The sequence below is a fragment of the Canis lupus genome, chromosome 29 (genome assembly GCF_048164855.1).
Source record: "Canis lupus baileyi chromosome 29, mCanLup2.hap1, whole genome shotgun sequence".
Lineage (NCBI taxonomy): Eukaryota > Metazoa > Chordata > Mammalia > Carnivora > Canidae > Canis > Canis lupus.
This window is the reverse complement of record NC_132866.1, coordinates 37,078,030-37,100,913: the sequence shown is the minus strand read 5'-3', so window position 1 is coordinate 37,100,913 and position 22,884 is coordinate 37,078,030. Positions and strand designations below refer to the sequence as shown.

The 22,884-nt window shown below is 38.0% G+C and overlaps 1 protein-coding gene and 1 pseudogene across 14 annotated transcripts; both read right to left on the bottom strand.

Annotated features, from left to right (window-relative positions):
* Nucleotides 1-6,550: 6,550 nt before the first annotated feature.
* LOC140621176 (zinc finger protein 248-like) lies at nt 6,551-21,469 on the bottom strand. Of its 14 annotated transcripts, none has more exons than XM_072806183.1 (7): nt 21,190-21,466; nt 20,565-20,651; nt 20,137-20,422; nt 19,301-19,359; nt 14,457-14,583; nt 13,886-13,981; nt 6,551-8,879 (listed from the first exon to the last, which is right to left on the bottom strand). In XM_072806183.1, exons 3-7 carry the CDS (start codon nt 20,216-20,218, stop codon nt 8,806-8,808), a joined length of 438 nt encoding a protein of 145 aa, XP_072662284.1. In that variant the 5' UTR covers nt 20,219-20,422; nt 20,565-20,651; nt 21,190-21,466; the 3' UTR covers nt 6,551-8,805. The 14 variants fall into 14 exon arrangements, 7 of the variants coding, with proteins under 7 accessions (XP_072662284.1, XP_072662283.1, XP_072662282.1 ...); XM_072806182.1 differs by lacking the exon at nt 6,551-8,879 and adding an exon at nt 12,230-12,455; XM_072806181.1 differs by lacking the exon at nt 6,551-8,879 and adding an exon at nt 12,230-12,458 and having other exon boundaries at nt 13,886-13,978; nt 21,190-21,465.
* On the bottom strand, nt 10,706-12,230 carry LOC140621175 (uncharacterized; annotated as a pseudogene).
* Nucleotides 21,470-22,884: the final 1,415 nt, after the last annotated feature.

Sequence of the window (22,884 nt, the reverse complement as noted above, 5' to 3'; positions counted from 1 at the left end):
AGGGGAGGTGAGCTCCAAGAGTAGGTTTTTTTTCATCTCTTAGTGATCTTCTGTTTATCAGAGGACTGCCACAAATTCTTTTTAAACTTATTTTGCTTAAAAATTTAACTTAAGATATTTTAGCATTGGTTGCAGAAAATGTTTGAATAAAACTCTAGTTTTTGTAAGTCTTTTTATATATTTAACTTATCACAACAGTGGTCAGGATTGAAGTTCTTATGCATTACACAACCCTACACGGAGATCTCACTGACCTGCTGCTGTCTGACCTGCTGCTGTGTAACCACCTCTTTTCTTCTTTTCCCTAATACAGATAGCTTAGCTAAGTCATCTGTTAAAGATGTTAAATCACCATCATCACATACTGTCTTCATAAACCAAGGACTATTAACTGTGTTAAAATGAAACAACAGAGTTTAGTACTCCAAATGAACTCCTAAAAAAAATCCCCAAATGAAACAAAACCTAATCTTGGCATCTTATGTGTACTTTGTACACTTTACTGTATTTACAAGTTCATTTATCAAGGATTACCCATCTTGCTAACAGCCTATTTTTTTATTTCACTTTTTGTTAATCTTTATATCCTTTTGTTAATGTGATAAAGGAACTAGTTTATTTTGGAACTCTTTGAATCTTCTAAAATAGACCAAAAATGGAATATTTTATAGTTTAAGTTACAAACCAAGATGATTCCCCAAGATATGTGTCTTGGTTTACCATGATTCTAAACAAAACTATCTTGTTTAAAACCATTTGTACTAAAATTTTATTTGCTATTTACTAACGAAATATAAAAATAGTTGAATCAAACTGCTGAAATCTGTTAGACTAGTTATCCCTGTTTCTTTTTTTTTCAGATAAGCTTAATTTTATGGTGTAACTAAAGATTTTGTTTGTGTAATGCTTAAGAGAGTATTTTTCCTAGAAAAGGAGATAAACCATAACTGACTCTTAATCATAGAAACTGAGGTTTGCTGGAGGGGAGTGGGGGAGGGAGATGGGGTAACTGGGTGATGAACATTAAGGAGGGCATGTGATGTAATGAGCACTGGGTGTTGTAAGACGGATGAATCACTGGCCTCTACCTCTGAAACTAATAATACATTATATATTAACAATTTAAATAAAAATTTTTAAAAAGATTGTACCACATAGCAAACATATAGCTACTGAAAAATAGTGTATATATAAAAATACATATAATAAATATTAAGTTATGTGCCTGTAAAGAGGAAAAAAAAAAGCCTGCTGGGATATTAACTCAGATTGCATTTGACCTACATATCAGTTTGGGTAGAATTGACATCTTAACAATAATGACTAAAAAACAACAAAAAAAAAAAAAAAAACAAAAAACAATAATGACTCCTAGAGTCTATCAATAGTGTTTACCATACCTACATTTCTTTAAGTCTTTTGGTTTTCTTTCATCAATAATTTCCACTTTACAAAATGTACAGGTCTTATTTATCTTTTTCTCAGATTTATCCCTGATTTTTCCTATGTTTTAATGCTATTGTTAATGGTACTGTATTTTTATATTGTTTTCAATTATTCATTGGCACTAAACAGAAAAGATGCTCAACATCATTAGTCATTAGGGAAATGCAAATGAAAACCACAATGTGATACCACTTTACACTACTAGGATGGCTATAGTTTTAAAAATAGAAGATAAATTTTTGCAAGGATATTGAGAAATTGTATTTTTGTACATTGATCTCGTACCCTGCAATCTTGTGAAACTTACGTATTCTGGATTTTGTTGTTGTTGACTACTGGATTTTTCTGTATAGATGATCATGTTTTTGTGAATAGGTTTTACCGATACAATGTGGATGCTTTCTGTTTCTTTTCTGCATTATTGTACTAACTCTAGTTCAATGGTTAACGTAAAATCTCTGGTACAATGTTCAATGCAAGTGATGAGAGCAAACTTTTTTTTTTTTAAGGATCTTATTTATTTATTCATTAGAGACACACAGAGAGAGACTAGCAGACACAGGCAGAGGGAGAAGCAGGTTCCATACAGGGAGCCTGATATGGGACTCAATCCTGGGACCCTAGGATCACACCCAGAGCCAACGCAGACACTTAACTGCTGAGCCACCCAGGCGTCCCATTTTTTTTTTTTTTTTTTTTTTTTGTACTGGTCTTGGAGAAGAGCATTTGGTCTCTCACATTTAACATGGTGATACTTTCTTCATAGGTTCCTATTCTTTTTCTCCTCTCTTGCCCCCTACCTTTATGCATTGGTGATCTTCTGTGGTGGTATGCTGATTTCCTTCTTTATCTTTTGTGAATCTGCTCTAGGTTTTTGCTTTGTGCTTATCATACAGCTTGCATAAAACATCTGTATGCAATAATAGTTGCATAATAGTTCATTTACACTGATAGCAACATAACTTCAATTGCATATAAAAATTCTACCCTTTTACTCTCGTTTTTAATGTCACAATTTACCTTTTTATGTTGTATATTCATTAACGAATTATAGTAGCTATAGTTATTTTAATACTTTTTCCTTTAACCTTTATGCTATAAAAAGTAACACAACATCATATTATAGAATTAGTTTTCTGAATCTCACTATATGTTTACCCTTATCAGTTTCATGTTTTCATGTTACTCAGTGTCTTTTCATTTTAGTTTGAAGATCTCCTTCCATCATTTCTTATAAGGCAGGTCTAGTAGTGATGAACTCCCTGAGCTTTTGTCTGGGAAATTCTTTGCTTCTCCTTCATTTTTGAAGGATATCTTTGCCCAACATAATATTCTTTAGCTGGTAACTTTGTTCTTTCAGGACTTTGAATATATCTACTGATAGCCTAATCTTTTTGGATCTTGTAGGGTCTTTTTGAATTTTGACAGTTTAATGTGTCTTGGAGAAGATCATTTGGAATTGAAATAATGGATTAATGTATTAGCTTTATGAACCTGGATATCTAAGTCTCTCCCAGGTTTGGCAAGTTCTCAGCCATTATTCTCTTTAAATAAACTTCTTGCCCCCTTCTCCCTCTCTTCTCCTTCTGAAATTCCAATTCTGTTATTCGTTCTTTTGATGGTTTCCCACAGATCACATAGGTTTTCTTGGCGCCTTTTCATCCTTTTTCCTTGGTTCTCCTCTGACTGGGTTATCCCGAAGTGCCTGTCCTCTAGCTTCTGTTTGACCTATTCTTCTGTTGATGTTCTCTATCACTTTATTTCATTCATTGAGAGAATTCAGAATTTGTTTGGTCCTTCTTTGTGATTTTTGTTAAATTCCTATTTTTGCTCATGTATTGATTCCTGATTTTGTTGAATTGTCTGGGATTTCTTCTAGCTCAATGAGTTTCCTCAAACAGCTATTTTGAATTTTTTTTACCAATCGCAGATTTCCATGTCTTTGGGTTTGGTATTGGAGGAGTCTTATGATCTTTTAGTGATGTCATTTCCTTGATTCTTCATTTTCCTTGGGGTTTTGCATTGCCGTGTTTACATTTCAAATAGCAGACATCTCCTCCAGTCTTTACTAGCTGCCTTTAGATGGGAGATACCTTTTGTTGATCCTGTTTATGTTCTGGGGGCTTTCCCTGCTCTTGTATGAATACACCTGCTCCATTCATCTTGTTCCCTCTTGTGGCAGATCTTCTTTTGATCTTACAACTTACCAAGTCAGCTGATGGTAATTTTTTTTTGTTTTCCCAAATGTGGCAAAAGTGCTTAAGTTGTGGTTTCTCCCATACCTGCAGACACTGGCTTGCTTTCGGCACATACTCCATCCACCTGATCTTGCTCTTACTACTGCCCTTGGAAGTCTACACAAGGAGCCGGCTGCAAACTGGGGGAAGATGTGGGTTTGGCACTTGGAGCATTGGTGGTGCTCATGCACCAGTTGAGGGACTCTCAGGTGACATTTTCCCAGCGATTCATGAGTGGGCTTCCTGTTGAAGTCTAGAGTGCAGTCAGTAGAAACTGCATCTCTTTAATGTCCTTTGATATTCTTATCTGCATCTTTCCAGATCTCCTTCCTCCCCATCTGGGAGCTCTGCTTTAATATTCTGGGTGATACTGGAGAGATGGGTTTAACAGCAGCTGTGCGGGCTGCTGACTCACTCCTCTCCCTCTTCTCCCATTGGAGGGACCCCCAGCATCCTTTCTCCAAGCTGTGCTGCCTTAAGGAAAAGGGTGAGGCAGGCAAGTTCCTCTCACAAATATGTCCAAATTCATTTTATTTTGGTTTTGGTGCAGGGGAGTACTGGATTTCTCCGCTAGAGACCTGGGCTTCTACAAAGGCTTTTTCGTCAGTGGGTGTCTGCCAAAATTTAGTGTTTTCTAGGTGTTCCTGGACTGCAGCCAAGAGGTGTTAGAATCACTTCACGGGTTCCTGTCAGTTCCACAGACTATATGGGGATCTGTCTGCTTATTGCATGATACAGACAGGGAAAACTCCTCCTGGATCCCTGGGAGGATTGTGCTGGATCTCACAGCTCCCACAAAGGCACTTTTGGCCATGGCTAGATGCTGAATTTTAGGTGTTGAAAGGGGGGGATGAAAACAAGGGAGGTCTTAGGCTGCCATGATGTTAATGTTTGCTCCCTTGTGTTTTTTCTTGCTTTGAATTATGAAAAAATTTTGAACCTTCAGGAAAGTACAGTATAAAAACTCATGCATTTATTTTACTTAAAGACCAAATTCAAGTTTCACCAATTGTTCTTATAATGCCCTTTTGAGAGGGATCCTTCAAGGGTCACGTGGTTTGCTCAGGTGTCCGATCTTTCTAGTCTCCCTCAATTTGAGACAGTTCTTCAATTTCCTGGATTTTGATAACTTCGGTATTTTTGAGGATTATAATCTACTTTGTAGGATGTACTTCAGTTTTGCTTTGCCTGATACTTTCTCATGAGTAGACGATCTATTGGCTGAATTGTCATTGAAATGCTGGGTTTTTGTACTGTATCCACCCAGGTGTACATGATGTTGCTTACAAGTGGCCCATGATGTGGTTAAACCATTACTGAGAGGGTTAACTTTGATTACTTAAGAGGATGTCTGCCATGTTATCCTTTGAATTATTTTTTCACCCTTTGTAATTATTTTGTACAGATACTTTGAGACCATAGAATTCTTCATCCATTTTCATCCATTAGTTTTAGTATCCACTGATATTTACCTGAAGTAATCATTACTGTGATAACCAAATGGTAACTTCTCAGTTCCATTATTTCCCTTTACATTTATTGATGTTATCCTAAAAGAAAAAACACATTCTTTTCCCCATGTACCCATTATATTAGCATAGACTCCTGGATTCCTATTTTGTTCAATGTTGTACAATTGTTTCAATTCTTACATTGTCCCATAGTCTACTAGTAGAAGTCTCTTTGTTTTTAAGCCATGTCCTTTTGACATGGTCCCATTATTCTTTAGCAATTTTTCTTACACAAAAAATGTTCAGGCTTATCTTGTAATTTCCCTGACCCACTCCTGGAATCAGCTATTTCTTTAAGAACTCTCTAGTTCCTTTTGGTGAAGAATGGATTTAGAAACCAAAATGTTAAAAAAAGAAAGAAAAGAGAAAAGAAAAGAAAAGAAAGAAAAGAAAAGAAAAGAAAAGGGAAAAGGAAAAGGAAAAGGAAAAGGAAAAGGAAAAGGAAAAGGAAGAAAGAAACCAAAATGTAGGAACTAGCCATGTCTATTTCTACTGGTTTTTTTTTTTGTGTGTGTGTACCACCTCTACTTAGCTCTACAGAGCCAAGAAATGTGTGTTTGTACACTCCCCATATGCACTTTTGTATATTTATATTTATCTATTAATACTGGAAGCCATAAATTCGTGTTGGTTAACAATGCCAACACCACAGTATTTGTGTGTTTGTACACTCCCCATATGCACTTTTGCAATTTTATATTTATCTATTAATACTGGAAGCCATAAATTCGTGTTGGTTAACAATGCCAACACCACAGTATTTATTCCAATTTCTCTATCTGTAAACTTAGCTCTTGTTCTGTTCAAAGGAGCTGCACACAACAAAAATCCTGTCTAATACATACACCTTAAATTCTATTTCATAAATTTAACACTTATATACAAATATAATGCAATCATTATTATCATCCTTTGAGACCTACAATTTTTACTACATTCATTTTCTCTTGCAATTTCTCCCTATTAATGTTTTTGATATAACTTAATTGGGCTCTATACAACAGCTTACTCAGATTGTCCCTCTGAAATTTACATTTTTAAAGTACACTTTCCAAATATTTTCCCTTCCTACAGGCACTTTTGAACAGTTACTGAGTCACTCACATATAGTCCATTTCTGCCATATATCTTTAAATGTTGTAGTATTCCTACTGATTTTGAAATCAAACACCACTATGATTCATCATTCCTTATAAGTGACTGATTTTCCTTGATTGGAAGCTTTGAAGACTTCTGATCTTGAAGTTCAAAATTTTTACTAGGATATATTCAGGCATGATCTTTTTAATTAATCCTAACCAGGACACAGTGGTTCCATAACTTTTTTATCTCTGAAATTGGAATGAAATAAGCAAATACTGAACATACATTTATTGATTATATGATCCAATGCCATTACTCATAGGTATTTACACAAGATAAATGAAAGTCTGTGTCCACAAAAAGATTTAAGGAAATGTTCATAGGAGGCTTATTCATAATAGACAGAAGTTGAAAATATATCATATGACCTTCGACAGGTGAATGGATAAACAGTCCATACAATGTTTATTTGTATTGCTGAGTAATAGTCCAATCTACTGATGCATGCAAGAACATGGATGAATCTCAAAAGTTTTTATACAGACATAAAAGATTGCATACATAATCTACAATTCCACTCATATGATCTTTTAGGAAAGGTAAAACTGTAGGGGCATAAAACAGATCAGTGGCTGCCAGATGTGTCTTGAGCATGGTGGTAGTTACACAATCACATATATTTGTCAAAACTCATCAAAGAGTACACTTTTAAAATGGTGAATTTTATTTTATGTAAAATTATGTACCTCACTAACCCTTATTTCAACAAAGGCTATCTTTTCCCCATTGCACATTCTTTCCTCCTTTGCTGAAGATTAATTGTATAATTATGGGTGAAAGGACTTGCTCTATAATAAAAAGTATTAGGAAGCCATACTAATTAAAATGTTACCTTTGGCATAAGCATAAATAGAGAATTTAGTGAAACAGAATCAAACTGATCATGGTACATAAAGGATGTTAACACGTGTTGGTTTAATAATGAAACCAGAAGAACATGACAGTGTATATCTTTGGAACACGTAGAAAAAGGGAGTCCAGGACTGACTGGTCTAGGGCAACATCAAGATTCTGTCTCTTATTTTTTTTTTAAAGATGTTATTTATTTATTCATGGAGGGGGTTGGGCAGAGACAGGCAGAGGGAGAAGCAGGCTCCATGCAGGGAGCCCGACGTGGGACTCGATCCTGGGTCTCCAGGATCAGGCCCTGGGCTAAAGGCAGCGCTAAACCGCTGAGCCACCCGGGCTGCCCTGTCTCTCTCTTAAATGTTCCTCTCCACGTTAACTATTTTCCTTCATGCAGACACTTTCTCCTGGCTGTGAGGAGTCCCATGGTCACCAATCCAAGAACATGATGTTCTCCTTTTACAAAAGTCTCAGGTAGGGCTCTTACTGGCCCAATTGGATCAAATGTTTTTCCCAGGAGTAAATGTGAAGGCAAGAGGATGTGGAATCTTTGGGAGATCTACTAGTTGCTATGTCATGAGGGCAAGCTAGTTATTAAAAAAAAATAAAGGGATGGAGTCCTGAGCAAAAATACTCCCTACAAATGATAACTTAGCACTTGATAAAGATGGTAGTTCAAACTTCAATCATAGTGTTGAGAACTGTTTATTCATTTGGGAAAACATTAGATCCATCTCACACCTTACCTAATCAGGCAATAACATTGAGACAGATCAATGGACAATTTAACTTAGTGTTTATTTCACCTATTTTAAATATAAGACCTACATGAGCTAATTATTTTCTAAATGCTTTTTCTTGCTTAGATGCAACGAAAGCTCAATGAATTAGACACTTGTTTCATATAATGGATTAGCAAATAGCTTTATTTCTAGTGGAATTCATCATGGAGATTTACAGGACTGAAAAACAGTCACCTCTGAACCAGTTACTCATGAGAACATATCCTCTCCTGAGGCTAAGGAATGTTAATATTTCTGAATTAACACCTTTTCAAAAAGATATACATGTAAGTTGGTTAAACCACCTTTAGCTCTAAGAAACAGAAAATCCCAGGCACCTGGGTGGCTCAGTGGTTGAGAGTCTGCCTTTGGCTCAAGTCGTGATCCCAGGGTCCTGAGATCCAGTCCCACAACAGACTCCTCATGGGGAGCCTGCTTCTCCCTCTGCCTGTGTCTCTGCCTCCCTGTCTCTCATGAATAAATTAAAATAAAATAAGAAATAGAAAATCCCAACTCAAATGGCATAATTAGAAAAAAAAAGATCTCATATATAGAAGCCCCGGTGTGAGGGGGGTTGATTCACCTGCTCAAAAGACACTGCTGACCCAACGTCTTCCCAGCTTTGTGTTCTCCCATCCCCAGATACTACCTTAGGATCAAAAATGCAATCAGATATCGTATCCAAACATAAAAACATCCAGCAAAATCAAGGGCTTCTTTTTTTTAATCAAATGTTTGTTAGCCCCTGGGAATCCTGTTTCCCTGTATTTCACTGAATATTCTTCAGAGTTTTTCACTGGCCACAGCTGGGTCCGATGCATATTTCAAATGAGTCATTAATCAGGACACATTTTTCAAAATTAGGTTAGACCATGAGGACCAAATGTATAACATGGTAACTGGAGTTAATAACACTGTATTATAAAAACAAAACAAAACAAAACAAAACACTGTATTATATAACTGAAATTTGCTAAGACTGGAATGTAAAGGTTTTCACCAAAAAAGAGGAGTGAGGTTAGTAAAAATGTGAAATGATGGTTAGTTAATTAACTTGACAGGGGCATCTTTTTTTTTTTTTTAATTTTTTATTTTTTTATTTTATTTTATTTTTTTTTGACAGGGGCATCTTTTTACACGTACACTTAAATCATCACATTATACATTTTAAATATCTTATAATTTTGTCAGTTATACCTCAATAAGCTGGAAAAAATTCAGGTTAGATCAATTATTATTCATTTCCTGAATTATATAGAAGATGGACAATGAAACAAAAACAACTGGTCTACTAGCATGGAGTGAGGGACAGCTGTTGAGTAGGTAATCAAAAGCCTGTAAAAGCTCTAACAAATCCACTGCTAGTCACAGAATAGCTAACACTTGTAGTATTCTATACAGTGGTTTAATACTTTTATATTTATTAACTTACCTGGTCCTTACTAGAACTCCGTGTAGTAGTATAATGTCAGGATCATCATTTTGCAAATAAGGAAACTGAGGAACAAATGTTAAGGGATTTATCCCAGGCCACATGGCTAATGTGCAACAGAACTGGGACTTGAGCCTAGGAAATAAAGTTCCAGAGTCCTTGCTTTTAACCATGATATCAGGGGCTCACAAACTTGGCCTACAAGCTAAATCTGGCCACGTCTGTTTTTCAATGGCCCATGAGCTAAGAATGACTTTTTACATTTTTAACAGGTTGTAAAAAAAAAAAAAAAAAAAGTGACAGAAAGCATATGTAACCTCTAAGGTTAAAGTATTTACTATTTAGCCTTTCACAGAAAATGTTTGCTAACTCTTGCATCATATCATGGTTGCCAATACCAGGAAGGCAAAGAACATATGGCATGTTATATACAAACAGTTCCCAAGTTACAACTAAGTTGGGTTTGGCACACTCAAACCTACTTAGATACCCCAATTAAACATTTCAGGATATTCAATGATGGGGCTTCTTAATGAATACATTTTATGGTGATAAGTACAATTAGCTTTCTGTTCACAGCAGTTTCTTAAATTCAGACTTGTGCTAGAAGTGAAAAATGTATACTTGGCCTCTGTATTTCCTATGTTACAACTTAAATGTATTTTCTAAATTCGGTTTCCCTCAGTAATCATTCTCTGAAATACCACAAAGTATGTTTTGTTTCACCTTTGTTTCAACAAAGTATGTTTTTGTTTCTGAAAGCTTTCAGAAAACCATGTGCTTATAAGGTTTTAGTTTATTATTTACCTGAGGCTCAATGAGAGAATTGAACAAGATACAAGCCTTCTTGTAAAGGCTTTTCTAAATTTGTTGCAATCTCAAGATTTCTTAACTCTGATTTCTCCAGTTACAGGCAATTTCATTTGTGGATTAGGTTTTGAAACATCAAGATGTTGAAAGAAATTTCTACTCTTGTGTGACTTCACCAACATACAGTGAGTGCTGACCCCTCGACAGAAGGAATTCTATATCCTACCCCCAAAGAGAACAGAGACTATAAAGAATTGACATGGAGGCCATTATATGTCAGACCAGAAGAGAATTACATCATTATACTCACATCCCATTGGCCAGTTCTCATGCACATCATCATGCATCTCATCTACCTGGATGCAAGAGCAGGTGCATCAGCAGGTGAGAACGACTTGTTCTGTGACCAGTTTGGTAAAAACATTGCCAGGTATCTCTCCTGTAGGAGTCCTATAATGTAAACTGAAGGCTGACTTCTGGTAGTTCTTCCTACATTCATTACAACCATAGGGTTACTTCCCTAGATATACTGTCAGGCCAAAAGTTCTGAGTTACAGCAACAGTTTCATCCATCTTTACAGTGCTTCTCTTCTGTGTGTGTTCTCTGATGTGTGGCAAGAATTGGTTTGTGGCTGAAGGTCTTCCCACATTCATTACATTTATAGGGTTTCTCCCCTGAATGAATCCTCATATGCTTAATGAGGGTCGAACTATCATAAATAGATTTTCCACATTCGTTACATTACATTGATAGGGCTTCTCTCCTGTGTGTGTTCTCTGATGTACGTTGAGGGATGCGTTCTGGCAAAATGTTCTCTTAAATTCTTTACGTTCATAGGGTTTCTCCCCTGTATGAATTCTCTGATGTTGAATGAGTTGGGACTTTTGGCAGAATGCCTTCCCACATTTGTTACATTCAAAGGGTTTCTCCCCAGTATGAATCCTATGATGTTTACTGAGAGAGGACTTCTCAGAAAAGGTTTTCTTACATTCTACACATTCATAAGGTTTCTCCCCTGTATGAGTTCTGATGTTTAAGGAGAATTGACTTCCCACAGAAGGTCTTCCTACATTCACTGCATTCCTATATTTTCTCCCCTATGTGAAGTCTTTGATGTTTACTGAGGGTTGACTTCATGTAATACATTTTCCCACATTCACTACACTCATAGGGCTTCTCCTCTGAGTGTATTCTCTGGTGTACAGTGAGTTTTGACTTTATACTAAAGGATTTGTCACATTCATTACATTTATAAGGTTTTTCTCCTGTGTGAGATCTCTGATGCACAGTCAGGTCTGACTTTTGGGAAAAAGATTTTCCACATTCACTACATTTGTAAGGCTTGTCCCCTGTGTGTGTTCTTTGATGCTGACAGAGAGCTGAGTTCTGGTAGAAAGTTTTCCCACATTTCCCATATTTCCCACATTCTCTCTCCTGTATGAATTCTTTGATGTACAGTGAGGGCTGGCTTATGGTAAAAGGGTTTCCCACATTCATTACATTTATAGGGTTTTTCACCTGTGTGCGTTCTGTGATGTACTGTGAGATTTGATTTTCGGAGGAAGGTTTTCCCACATATATCACACTCATGGTATTTCTCACTCATATGAATTCTAGGACGTTTCTTCCAAAGGACTGACTTATCACAGGTTACCCCACATCCATTAAATGTATAGTGATTCTTCCTTGAGTAAATTACCTGATGTAACATGAGGTTTGACTCATACCTGAAAATTTTCTCACATTCATTATAATCACATGATTTTTCTCCTGTGTGAGTTCCCTTATGTGTAATGAAGAGAGCATTACTGTGGAAGGCTTTAATGCATTCATTATATTCAAACAGTTGCTCCACAGTGTGAATCTTTTGTTGTTGAATAAAATCCTCACTATGATAGAAGATGCTCTCATTTTTCTTAATTTCATTAAACTTCTCACTAGTATGAGTTTTCTCATGATTAATAATATCAGAAAGCAATTTCTCATACCCATTGGCATCATCAGATTTCTTTCCTAAATAGTTTCTATTCTATTAGTGGTTAACTATGACGTATTTTCTAAACTGATTCCATCTAGATTATATTTACCGGAGATTTTTCTAGAAGAAATACAGTCTATGTACAAATTAAATGTTTTCCTTAATACATTCTCTCTCTGTAATTACTTTCTTGTTATTGAAAAATGCATCTTGCCATAAATGTCTGTCTTGATTTTCTTTGCTCTCTATCATGCCATCAACTTTCAATTCTTCTAGAAATAAGAAAAACATACCTTATGAATCTGAAACTACTTCTAAAAAAATTGGTCTAATACACAAATACCCTTTATATACCCAGCTCTCTGGTTTCAGAGCCAGTCGTTTGGGATAAAAGTAATACTAAATCAGTATGTTCCATTCCCTCTACTTTTCTGAGCAGCTGGGAGAAGGAGGTGACAACCAACCAACCAACCAACCAACCAAAGCTATTAAGCTACTGTGGTGGACAGGGGGGAAAGTAAAATTGGCAATGAATGCACACATATTTATTGGGCCCTTCATGCATATACATTTCAAAATGGATAGAAGGGGGAAAATAAACATAATCCACAAATGAACAGAAAATAAAGGATTCAATAAGAGTGGATGAGTAACAATGAGTGGAATTCACAGTAAGATATGCTCAATAAAAAAATTATATAGTAAATGTGCCATGGAAAACAGGTACACAAGATTGTTGTTCCAAAAAACTATTAGAGGAATGAAGTGTTCAGAGATGAATTAGTGTCTAGGTGCTGATTTTGTTAATCCTACCTTCAACAAATAGCCAGAATTCTATCACTTTGCACACTCTGTTACCTCAAACCTAGTCTTTGGGGTGTCATTCTTCCTTACTAGTCCCCTTCCTTCTACTCTGTACTTTCATGGCAATCTGCTTCCTGCCTCTCTCTCCAGTTAATACGAATTCCATAAGATAAAAGAACTTATTTCACCACTGCTCCATCTCTTTCATTTAAAACATGAGTGGCGGGATCCCTGGGTGGCGCAGCGGTTTAGCGCCTGCCTTTGGCCTAGGGCGCGATCCTGGAGACCCGAGATCGAATCCCACGTCAGGCTCCCAGTGCATGGAGCCTGTTTCTTCCTCTGCCTATGTCTCTGCTTCTCTCTCTCTCTGTGACTATCATAAAAATTTAAAAAAAAACAAAAAACAAAAAAAAGTTAAAAAAATAAAATAAAACAAAACAAAACATGAGTGGCATGGGGAGCAAGTGTTCAATTAATACTGGTTAAACTAATTTACTAATTTCTGAAAAGAAAAGAAGTCCTTGAAAATTAGGAATAATGGAATGGAATATGGAAAATTGAATATGGAATGGAATATGGAATATGGAAAATTAGGAATAATGGAAAGGAATATGAAGCTAAGAATGCTAGAAGAAGGAGACTGACCAACATAAAATATTTATTATGACACAGGAATGAATTTCAAGGTACAAATAAAAGGGAGTAAACTCTTAAAAAGCCAAGCAAGAAAAGAGAACATACATGTGTGACAGTGTATCTGTGGTGAATTTAGGTATACAGCCTCATTATCCTTAGTCACTTCCAAACAAAGACTCTTAAAAAGGATTCTTAAAAACACTCCAAAGATGCATATTCCTGAAACCACCTGGGATCTAATTTCCTCTGGATTACTCACCTGGGTAACACTGGCTTGCAAATTCTTTCTCTAACACCCATGGTGCTTCTTGCTCTAACTTGAAGATCTCCTCTGGTTTGGTAATGCAATGTCCTGCTAATGAAAAATTAATTATAAAGGACATTTGAAAAGCTGCCTGGCTTTAGGAACTCAGAAGAAAAACCAAGGTCCAGCTTCAGGAGCTGCAAATGAAGTGAAGGGACCCACTGGAATCTTTCTTTTCTTTTCTTTTCTTTTTTTTTTTTTTTAAGATTTATTTATTTATTCGTTCAGAGATGGGGGGCGGGGGTAGACAGGCAGACACACAGGCAGAGGGAGAAGTGGGCTCCATGCAGGAAGCCCAAGGTGGGACTCGATCCGGGGTCTCCAGGATCATGCCCTGGGCTGCAGGCGGCGCTAAACCGCTGCGCCACCGGGGCTGCCCCCACTGGAATCTTTCAATGGGTATGTGAAAAAACAAACAATATTCCTGGTGTCCACACCTAAGTATCATTAAACTCTACAAAAGGTCCACATGCTTTGGTAACAGCAAAAGGACAAGCCTGATGTTACTCAGAAAAGCTTTGTTTACCCAGTGAGATGAAGATACTATAGTTCTCCAACATCACATCCCTGTACAAGGTCCTTAGATCAGGGTCCAAATGACTCCACTCCTCCTTGGTAAAGTTTACAATCACATCCTCAAATGAAATTGATCCCTGTAAGACATGTATCTGATCAATCAAAAGTAGTCAAAACTACATGACAGAAGAAATATATTTAGGAACCAATTCTTTACCATGTTTACTACTGAGTTTATTAGAAAAAGTTTTTACAGGAGACTTACCACAGTCCCTCTTTTGTTTTATATGTGGTGGGAGAATGAGAAATGTAATAATAATAATAATAATAATAATAACAGTAAACACATACAAACACACACAAGCATAAAAAATGCTATAGGGATCCCTGGGTGGTGCAGCGGTTTGGCGCCTGCCTTTGGCCCGGGGCGCGATCCTGGAGACCCGAGATTGAATCCCAAGTCGGGCTCCCGGTACATGGAGCCTGCTTCTCCCTCTGTGTCTCTGCCTCTCTCTCTCTCTCTCTCTCTCTCTCTCTCTGTGACTATCGTAGATAAATAAAAAAACTAAAAAAAAAAAAATGCTATTAACATGAAAGTGTCCTGGTTTCTGTGGACATTAAAATACATAAAACATTGTTTCTACTTTCAGGAAGCTTACAATCTAGTAGGTATGCAAACTGGATTAAATGATAGCATAAGATCAAGAGAGAACTGAATTTGGGACTTTAATGGTACAAAATGCCCTAATCTCTGGTAATTTTGGCATTTTTCATTTAGATAAGAGTTCTCCAAAGTATTTGATGACTCACCCTTCAAGGGAGGAAAACTTTTAAGCATCAAATTGGCACAAATTTGTGGCAATGTATTGATATGTCTGAATGTTTCTCTCTACAGGTAGTCCATATTTTGCATAGTCCTGACATACATGAATTTCAATTACCACAATTTATTTACTTAAGTAACAACAGTCCCCCAACAATACAATCAGATTTCAGTTACTATGGTATCTGTGAGTAATCACATAAAGTACAAACTTTGCTGCATGCTCTTCAATCCACAAATCACTACATAAATAACAAACATGAACAACGATCAATTGTGTCATTTTTTTCAAAGTCTGCTAGTGACTGATCACTGCTTATCTGTTACTCAGTCCGCACACAAACAACAAAACATATGTCCCCTTCTTGTCTCCTAGCAATATGGCATTTTGCAAAAATGGTTAAATGGTTTGCAAAAGAGAACTGGCCAACAAAAATGAAAAAGCAGCAAAGAAATGAGAAGTGATTATGGTAGAAGCGAAACTCAAACTAAATATAAATGGAGTTTTAGAAGAAACACCTGACTGTGGGGATGTTGATACTGCTTCCATTTGAGACACTCTAGATCTACAACCAAAAAATCTTAATGAAGAGGTACTCAGTACTAAATATTAGTTACAGTATTTTTTAATTTTTATATATATATGTATAATATATACATAAAATATGTATACATATGTATCATCAATAGATTTTTAATGTTTTAACAAATATTTTTAAAGATTGCAGAACTACCCCAATGATTAAGATTGCTTTGTATGTTTTCAGTGTACATGCCAATTTTTATAGCCCCACACTATAGTGCAAAGTAAGAACTACCTACGGGTCCCATGTATGTGTCTGCATACATTCAGTATATAGTACATATAGCCACCAAATTCATCTAAGTTCAAAGTGGGCAGTGCGCTGATTGATTGGCTAAGGAATTAACTAAAGTATTGTCAGACACTCTGGGCATTTGCCACTCTGTATAAACACAGCTGATGGTGAAGGATAAACCAAATTTTAAAAAATATTTTAGGTAAATGCTTCAGGGTCTCTGGCAATGGCCAATCAGCCAGGAAGAAAATGGATACTGACTTTGTTTTAAGACAGGTTTCTGATGAGACAGATCATGATGGTCTAACTGTATAGTATAGGAAATCTCCACTTCACAAATCAATAATCCCTTAAAGTTGCCTATATACTCTCTGCTGATAACTTGAAAGGAAATTCACCAGGTTTTATCTTTCTAACAATTTCCTTTACAAATATTGAAGTCAGTTCTTTCACCGAGGAGAGAAAACATAAAGGAACAGCATTCTACATTTCTGAATAAACTCACAATAGCTACATACATGAATCAAACCAAATCTTCACATATAAATATAAAGAGACAATGAAGGTTCACTAGAAATTTAGAACCAGTAAAACAAAAGACGTGCACCAGATAAAGTGAGAAAGTATGAAGAAAACAAACTATATAATTATTATGATTCCATGAGTTTTAAAGACACTGGAGATGAAAGTACTCAAAAGAACATTACTTCACCTCACACCTATGAGCAAACAAAAGCATTGGTGAGGCTGTGGAAAAACTGGAACGCTAGTGCACATTGGTGGGAACAGAAAATGGAACAGCCATACAGAAAACAGTATGGTGTGTCCTCAAAAAATTAAAAATAGAATTGTTATTAGTTTGCTAAGGCTCCCATAATAATAATGGGACTTTATTAAACTGCCTATTAAACTACTCTAATAAACTACCACATGCTGGATGGCTTAAACAAAAGAAATTTATTTTCTCACAGTTCTGGAGGCTGGAAATTACAGAGAATAACCAGATAGCTTAGTCATGTCTACACACTGCACCTGTTAATAAAGGATTTTTAAATGTTTATCATATTAAAAAACAATTCCAATCATTTCTATAGAACATGAGATACAGAAGAAAGGGAAAGTAAAACATGAAAAGGTCTGTCCAGAAAATAAAAATTCCTGATGCTTACAGAAAAAGTACAAATATAAACTATGTTAACTGTTTCCAGGAGAACCAATGGAAAAAAGTAGACTACTGAATTTTCAAACCACTGGAAGGGAGAAATAAATAATTGAAAGAGAAATATTAAAGAAAGGAAAGAAGATGGGATAAATAAAAATACAAATAAAGATAGAGGAACTAAAACTAAACATCATCAGTGACCACAATAAATGTGAATGAGTTAAATTCCCAATATAAAATGAAATCTCATGTCACCCATAAAAATAATCCAGACAAGTGCTGTTTACTAGTCACATGATCACAAGTATGTATATACTTATTTTTATGTGTATATATGTATTTACTTATTCACATACCACATAAATATCTATATACATATGTATATATGTATACATACACACACAACATAACAGATAACTGTTGTATCTTCTTAAAGGGCTTGTGACAGTTAGTTTTGTATGTCAACTTGGTAGACTACAGTATCCAGTTATTTCATAAAACACTTGTCTAAGTGTTGCTATGAAGTATTTTCTAGATGTGGTTAGTATCTACAATCAATTATTTTAAATAGATTACCCTCAATAATGTGGGTGGACCTCATCCAAACAGTTGAAGGCCTTTATGAGCAAAAACTAAGGTTTCCCTCAAAAGAAGAAATTCTGCCTCAAGACTGAAGCATTAACTCCTGAGTTTCCAGTCTGCTGGTTTGTCCTTCAAATTTTAGATCTGCTAGCACCTACAACCACATGAGCCAATTCCATAAAACAAATGTATACTATGTGTATTCATGTATCTATATTATATGCTACCTGTACACACACACATACACACACACATCCTATTGGTTCTGTTTCTCTGGGGAACATGGATACAGGGCTTACAAAATATTTATTTTTCTTCATCTTAGTTTTTATTCCCTCCATTCTTTCTCCTGCCTCTCTCCCCAAAACCACCAGAAGCTGAAAGAGATAGGGGATGGAGTCTCCTCTGGAAGCTTAAGCAGGAGCACATCCCTGACAACACCCTGATTTCACACTTCTAGCCTCCATGACATGAATAAATAAATTTCTGCTGTTTTAAGCTACCAAATTTGTGGTAACCTGTTATAGCATCCACAGGAAACAAATACACCAACTCTTTGCAAAAACCATATAGAAAATCAACAGTTTGCTTTGCTCAGTAGGAATACATCTGACCAGCAATAGCTCTCACTTAAAACAAGCATAACATTCAGCTTTTGAATTTCAAATTGGGTGGTTGTCCATCCTTTTTTAACTATAAAAAAAATCCACAGATGATTAAATCAGTCAAGAAAAATAAGGTAAGAACTATAATGGACCAAAGATAATCACATTAAGCTTTGCTAAAAGGCAACCAGAAAAGGACAATAGTGTGAAGCAGACAAAAGAAATCATCAACTTGAGGGGCACCTCGATGGCTCAGTTGAATAAGTGTCCAACTCTTGGTTTTGGCTCAGGTCATGATCTCAGGGTTGAGAGACAGAGCTCCACGTGAGGCTCCATGCTCAGCAGGAGTCTGCTTGAGAATCTCTCTGTCTGCCTCCCCACCTCAAATAAATAAATACATCTTTTAAAAAAATCATCCACTTGAATCATCTAAGTTATGCTTTGGCCTTCTCTCTGCACCTACTAAAAAGAACAATCAGAGTTGAAGATGATGGGCAGCATTCATTTCAGACTTGTTAACTGCAGTTGTCAACTACCTTACTTTCAGGAAGGCAAAGAAGTTTTTCAGACTTTAGGCCAGGAAAACTTTGTGTTCCATGAAGAATTACTTTTGTTTATTTTTGTAGTCAAATCAAAGCATCTTCCTTTTGGACAGAGTATCAAAGATAAATTTGCACAAAATTATTGTTATAAAAATTACTAAAAAAAATTACTGTTACGTAATATGGAAAAGAAATTGCCACACAATTAACATGTTGACCTTTCCTTGCTTTAGATCTGTTAACTCTATGATAGCTTTTATCATTTTTATCCTTCATTGTTTTACACAATGGAAAACAATGTGAGAAATGAAAAGCAGCTCACCTGGGATTTGTTCTTTTTCTGTTCCTTTTGGTAAAGTACAGAGAAGGTTGAATGTACAGCTATGGGAAAAGAAAACAGTAAGTCATATGATATTTGGCTACTACAGACTTTTGAGATTCAGCTCCTAAAACCCCATGCCCACCAGCTGGTTAAATGTTACCCTGTAAGAATAAGTACTTTGGCTCCTGAGAGAGTGAGAAAGAACCACGTGCAGAGAGAATTCACATGTGTGACTCTGACAAGAACCATAGAGCCTGGCTCAGCAATTTTTCACTGTTTACTTCCTAATCATTACTAATTTCATGTTTCTTTTAGAACCAATGCAAAACTAATTTAACAAATATATCAAAAAACAAATTGTTATTTTTCATTATCAATGTTGTAGGAAAAAATACTCAAGATAATTGTTTACTTACATTCCCGCTAAGTTATTTATCCTTAGAGTTCTAGAAATCACTCTGTAGAAATGAAGTTGTTTTGTGGACAGGCCTACTTTAAAATCCGTGTCTAAGTTGCAACAGAATCTGGTGATAAGAGTCAAGGTTTCTCAGCCCTGAAATTACGCAGACACAGATGACCCTATTCTATGCCTCTATAATGTCAGGGTAGATAGAGCTGTAGTATACCTCTAAAGGGACATAGAAGAGCAGGTCAAAATCTAGGAAAAGTGAGTGAAGGTTGAAGGCAAGGGATATTTACTAAGGCTGGAGGTAGAATTCCTCAGTTGTGCCTAGTGCTCTCTCCCTACAGACCATGCAGACATGAACCCTCTAATGAATTAATATTTTCTGTTATGCAACCTGCCCCTCACCCACTACTCTCAGTGTCCCACTCACCTATTTTTTCTGAAGCTTGGTCCAGACTTTTCACCATCATCGTGAGACCCTCTGAGTATGGGGAAAGTGAGGCCATGCTCATTCTGAGCAGAATAAAGAGCTGCTACTTCAGATTATGAAAACCAAGGCCTTGCTCCTTACTACCAGTTTCCTGCCTCTGCTCTAAAGCTGTGGTGAGAAATCTGAGGTCAGAGGAGCAATCTTCACGGTGGGATTCCTATTCCTGGGGCTTCCTTCATTCTTACTTCACAAAAGCTGCTTTCTTCCAAGGGGGCTGGAACCTGGCCTTAAAAGACAAAACAATTTATTTAGAAGTTTGACTCATGGATCCAAATCTCAAAGGCCTTACCTGCCTAAACTCTAAGGCCACTGAGGATGCTGAAAGTTGGACAGTGCAATAGTCCCAGCAACAGTTAGGCAATTCTGACCTTGAGTTCTGAGATGCCAAGAAATCCCAAAATACATGACCACAGGGTGCGATTCTGCTCCACACTTCGAGGTTGCTTCCTTGGAACCTAAAGAAATACAACGTTGGTTTTAGACAAGGTTGTCTACCAGAACTGTGAGCCCTTGAGTATTTCACTTGAGCCAGCTGAGCCTCAGTTTCCTTTTTTGCCAAAACAGAAAACATTTACATAAAGACCGTTATTGGGTTTAAATAAAATTTAGCCAGTGACAAGGAAAAATACCTTCCAAATAGCTACCTTGTTACCTTAACAGCTAATATCAACTAAGCTCTGTTCCGAACGTCGAGATTTGATACGTATTTTTAAAAGGTGTGTAAAAAACGTAATCTTCCAAACAATCCCACGTGGCATATGATATTCTTATTTTACAGAGGAGGAAACCTCGTCTCACGTGGCTCGGCATCCTGCCGGCAGTTGCCAACTCACAGCCGGCTCCACCTGGATCCGGGGTTCTCGTCCCCTCCCGCAGCCACGAGGACGCTGCGGCCCCACGCGGACGGCGCGGCTCCTGCCGGGGGCCCAGCGCCGGGCCCAGCCGACCGTCCCCGAGGCCGCCCCCACCGCCGCCCCGCGGGCCCTCGCCCACCCGGCCGGGTTCACCCGCCGCTCCCACTCGCGCGGCGCCAGCCTCCCGAGCGCCCCGGCATTTCCTCGGCGGGGAGCGCGAACCCGAGGCAGACGCGCGGAGAACGAAGTACGCATGTGCGCCGCGAGCCTCGGAGCACCTCAAGACCCTGGGCGAACCCCGCGCCGGGCGGGCGACCGAGCCTAGGACTACGTTTCCCATAAGCCCTGGCGCCACGCCGGGTTTGAGGAGTTTCCCCTGAAGGGCAGAGGTCGCTCTCAGGGTTTCTCCCAGGGCCTTGTGGGGCCTGGTCGTTTCCGGACCGCGGGGCGCTGCCAAATGATGCAGTGTGACGCGAGGCTGTCGAAGGCATCCGTGTAAGAGAGTAAGCTGTAAAAAAATGTCAGGGACCGTTAGGGGGGGGACCGTGAACTACATGGCTACAACATGAAATGGTTCATTTTGTCAGTTGGTCAGAGTAGAATAGTATCTCCTTGCCTCCAAATTCACGTCCATCAGGAGCCCTAGAATGTGACTTTACTTTTGAATAGGGTCTTCGCAAGTGTCATTAGTTAAAATGGGGTCATACTGGATTAGGGTGAGCCCTAATGACTGGCACCGTTAAAACAAAACAGGCAAGGGAGCATGTCATGTGAATATGGAGACAGATTGGAGGGGATATAGCTACCAGCCAATGGGTGTCAAAGATTGCCGGAAACCATCAAGAGTTAGGAGAGAAGCATGGAACAGATTCCTTCTTAGAATCTCTAGTAGGGGGGGTCCCTGGGTGGCTCCGCGGTTTGGCGCCTGCCTTTGGCCCAGGGCTTGATCCTGGGGCCCCGGGATCGAGTCCCCGTCGGGCTCCCGGCATGGAGCCTGCTGCTCCCTCCGCCGGTGTCTCTGCCTCTCTCGCTCTCCCTCTCTATGTCTATCATAAATAAATAAAAATAAATAAATCTAAAAAAGAAAAAAAGAATCTCTAATAGGAAACAACCCCGTTGACACCTTGATTTTGAAGCAGGCATCCATCTTTCAGACGAAATAAGGAATACTAGGGGTCATATTGTCCCCAGGCACAGCTGGACCATCCAGGGAACACAAAGATAGGAATGTTTGTTTCAGGAAGATGAAAGAAAGCAACTGCACTCGCTTAGGCACATACAAGCAGATAGAAGCAGCTGATCAGCACCCTCCTGTTGTGCCCAAGATTGTGAATCTGAGAAACCACCAAGGAGCCGACACCGATGCAAACACACGAGGGTTTATTAACAAGCTCGAGCTTGGGTCCAAGTGCACCCGACACAGCCGAGCAGGGACTTGGACCCCGAGACTAAGAGGCGTAGCAGCTTTAATTTTTTTTTTTCATTTTTTTTTATTTATTTATGATAGTCACACACAGAGAGAGAGAGAGAGAGAGGCAGAGACACAGGCAGAGGGAGAAGCAGGCTCCATGCACCAGGAGCCCGACGTGGGATTCGATCCTGGGTCTCCAGGATCGCGCCCTGGGCCCAAGGCAGGCGCCAAACCGCTGCACCACCCAGGGATCCCGCGTAGCAGCTTTATAGGGGCCAGTGGCCAATGGGATACGCAGCCAGTTGCACAGTCGTGTCGGTCCACACGCAGGTGGCCGATTGAATTACATCTTACCCTATAGTATCCACTTGAGCTGGCCTATTACTTTGGTCAGAATCGGGCGCAGTTTTGGCGGGCACAAGG

What these genes read in the sequence shown, in the direction of transcription:
- LOC140621176 (XM_072806180.1), bottom strand. Translation starts at nt 20,218, where the DNA reads ATGAGCATGGCCTCACTTTCCCCATACTCAGAGGGTCTCACGATGATG. An exon ending in AGAAAAAGAACAAATCCCAG is followed by an intron (nt 14,584 to 19,300) that starts GTGAGCTGCTTT and finishes CATGTCTTACAG; the next exon opens with GGATCAATTTCATTTGAGGA. An exon ending in TGCAAGCCAGTGTTACCCAG is followed by an intron (nt 12,459 to 13,885) that starts GTGAGTAATCCA and finishes TCTTATTTCTAG; the next exon opens with AAGAATTGAAAGTTGATGGC.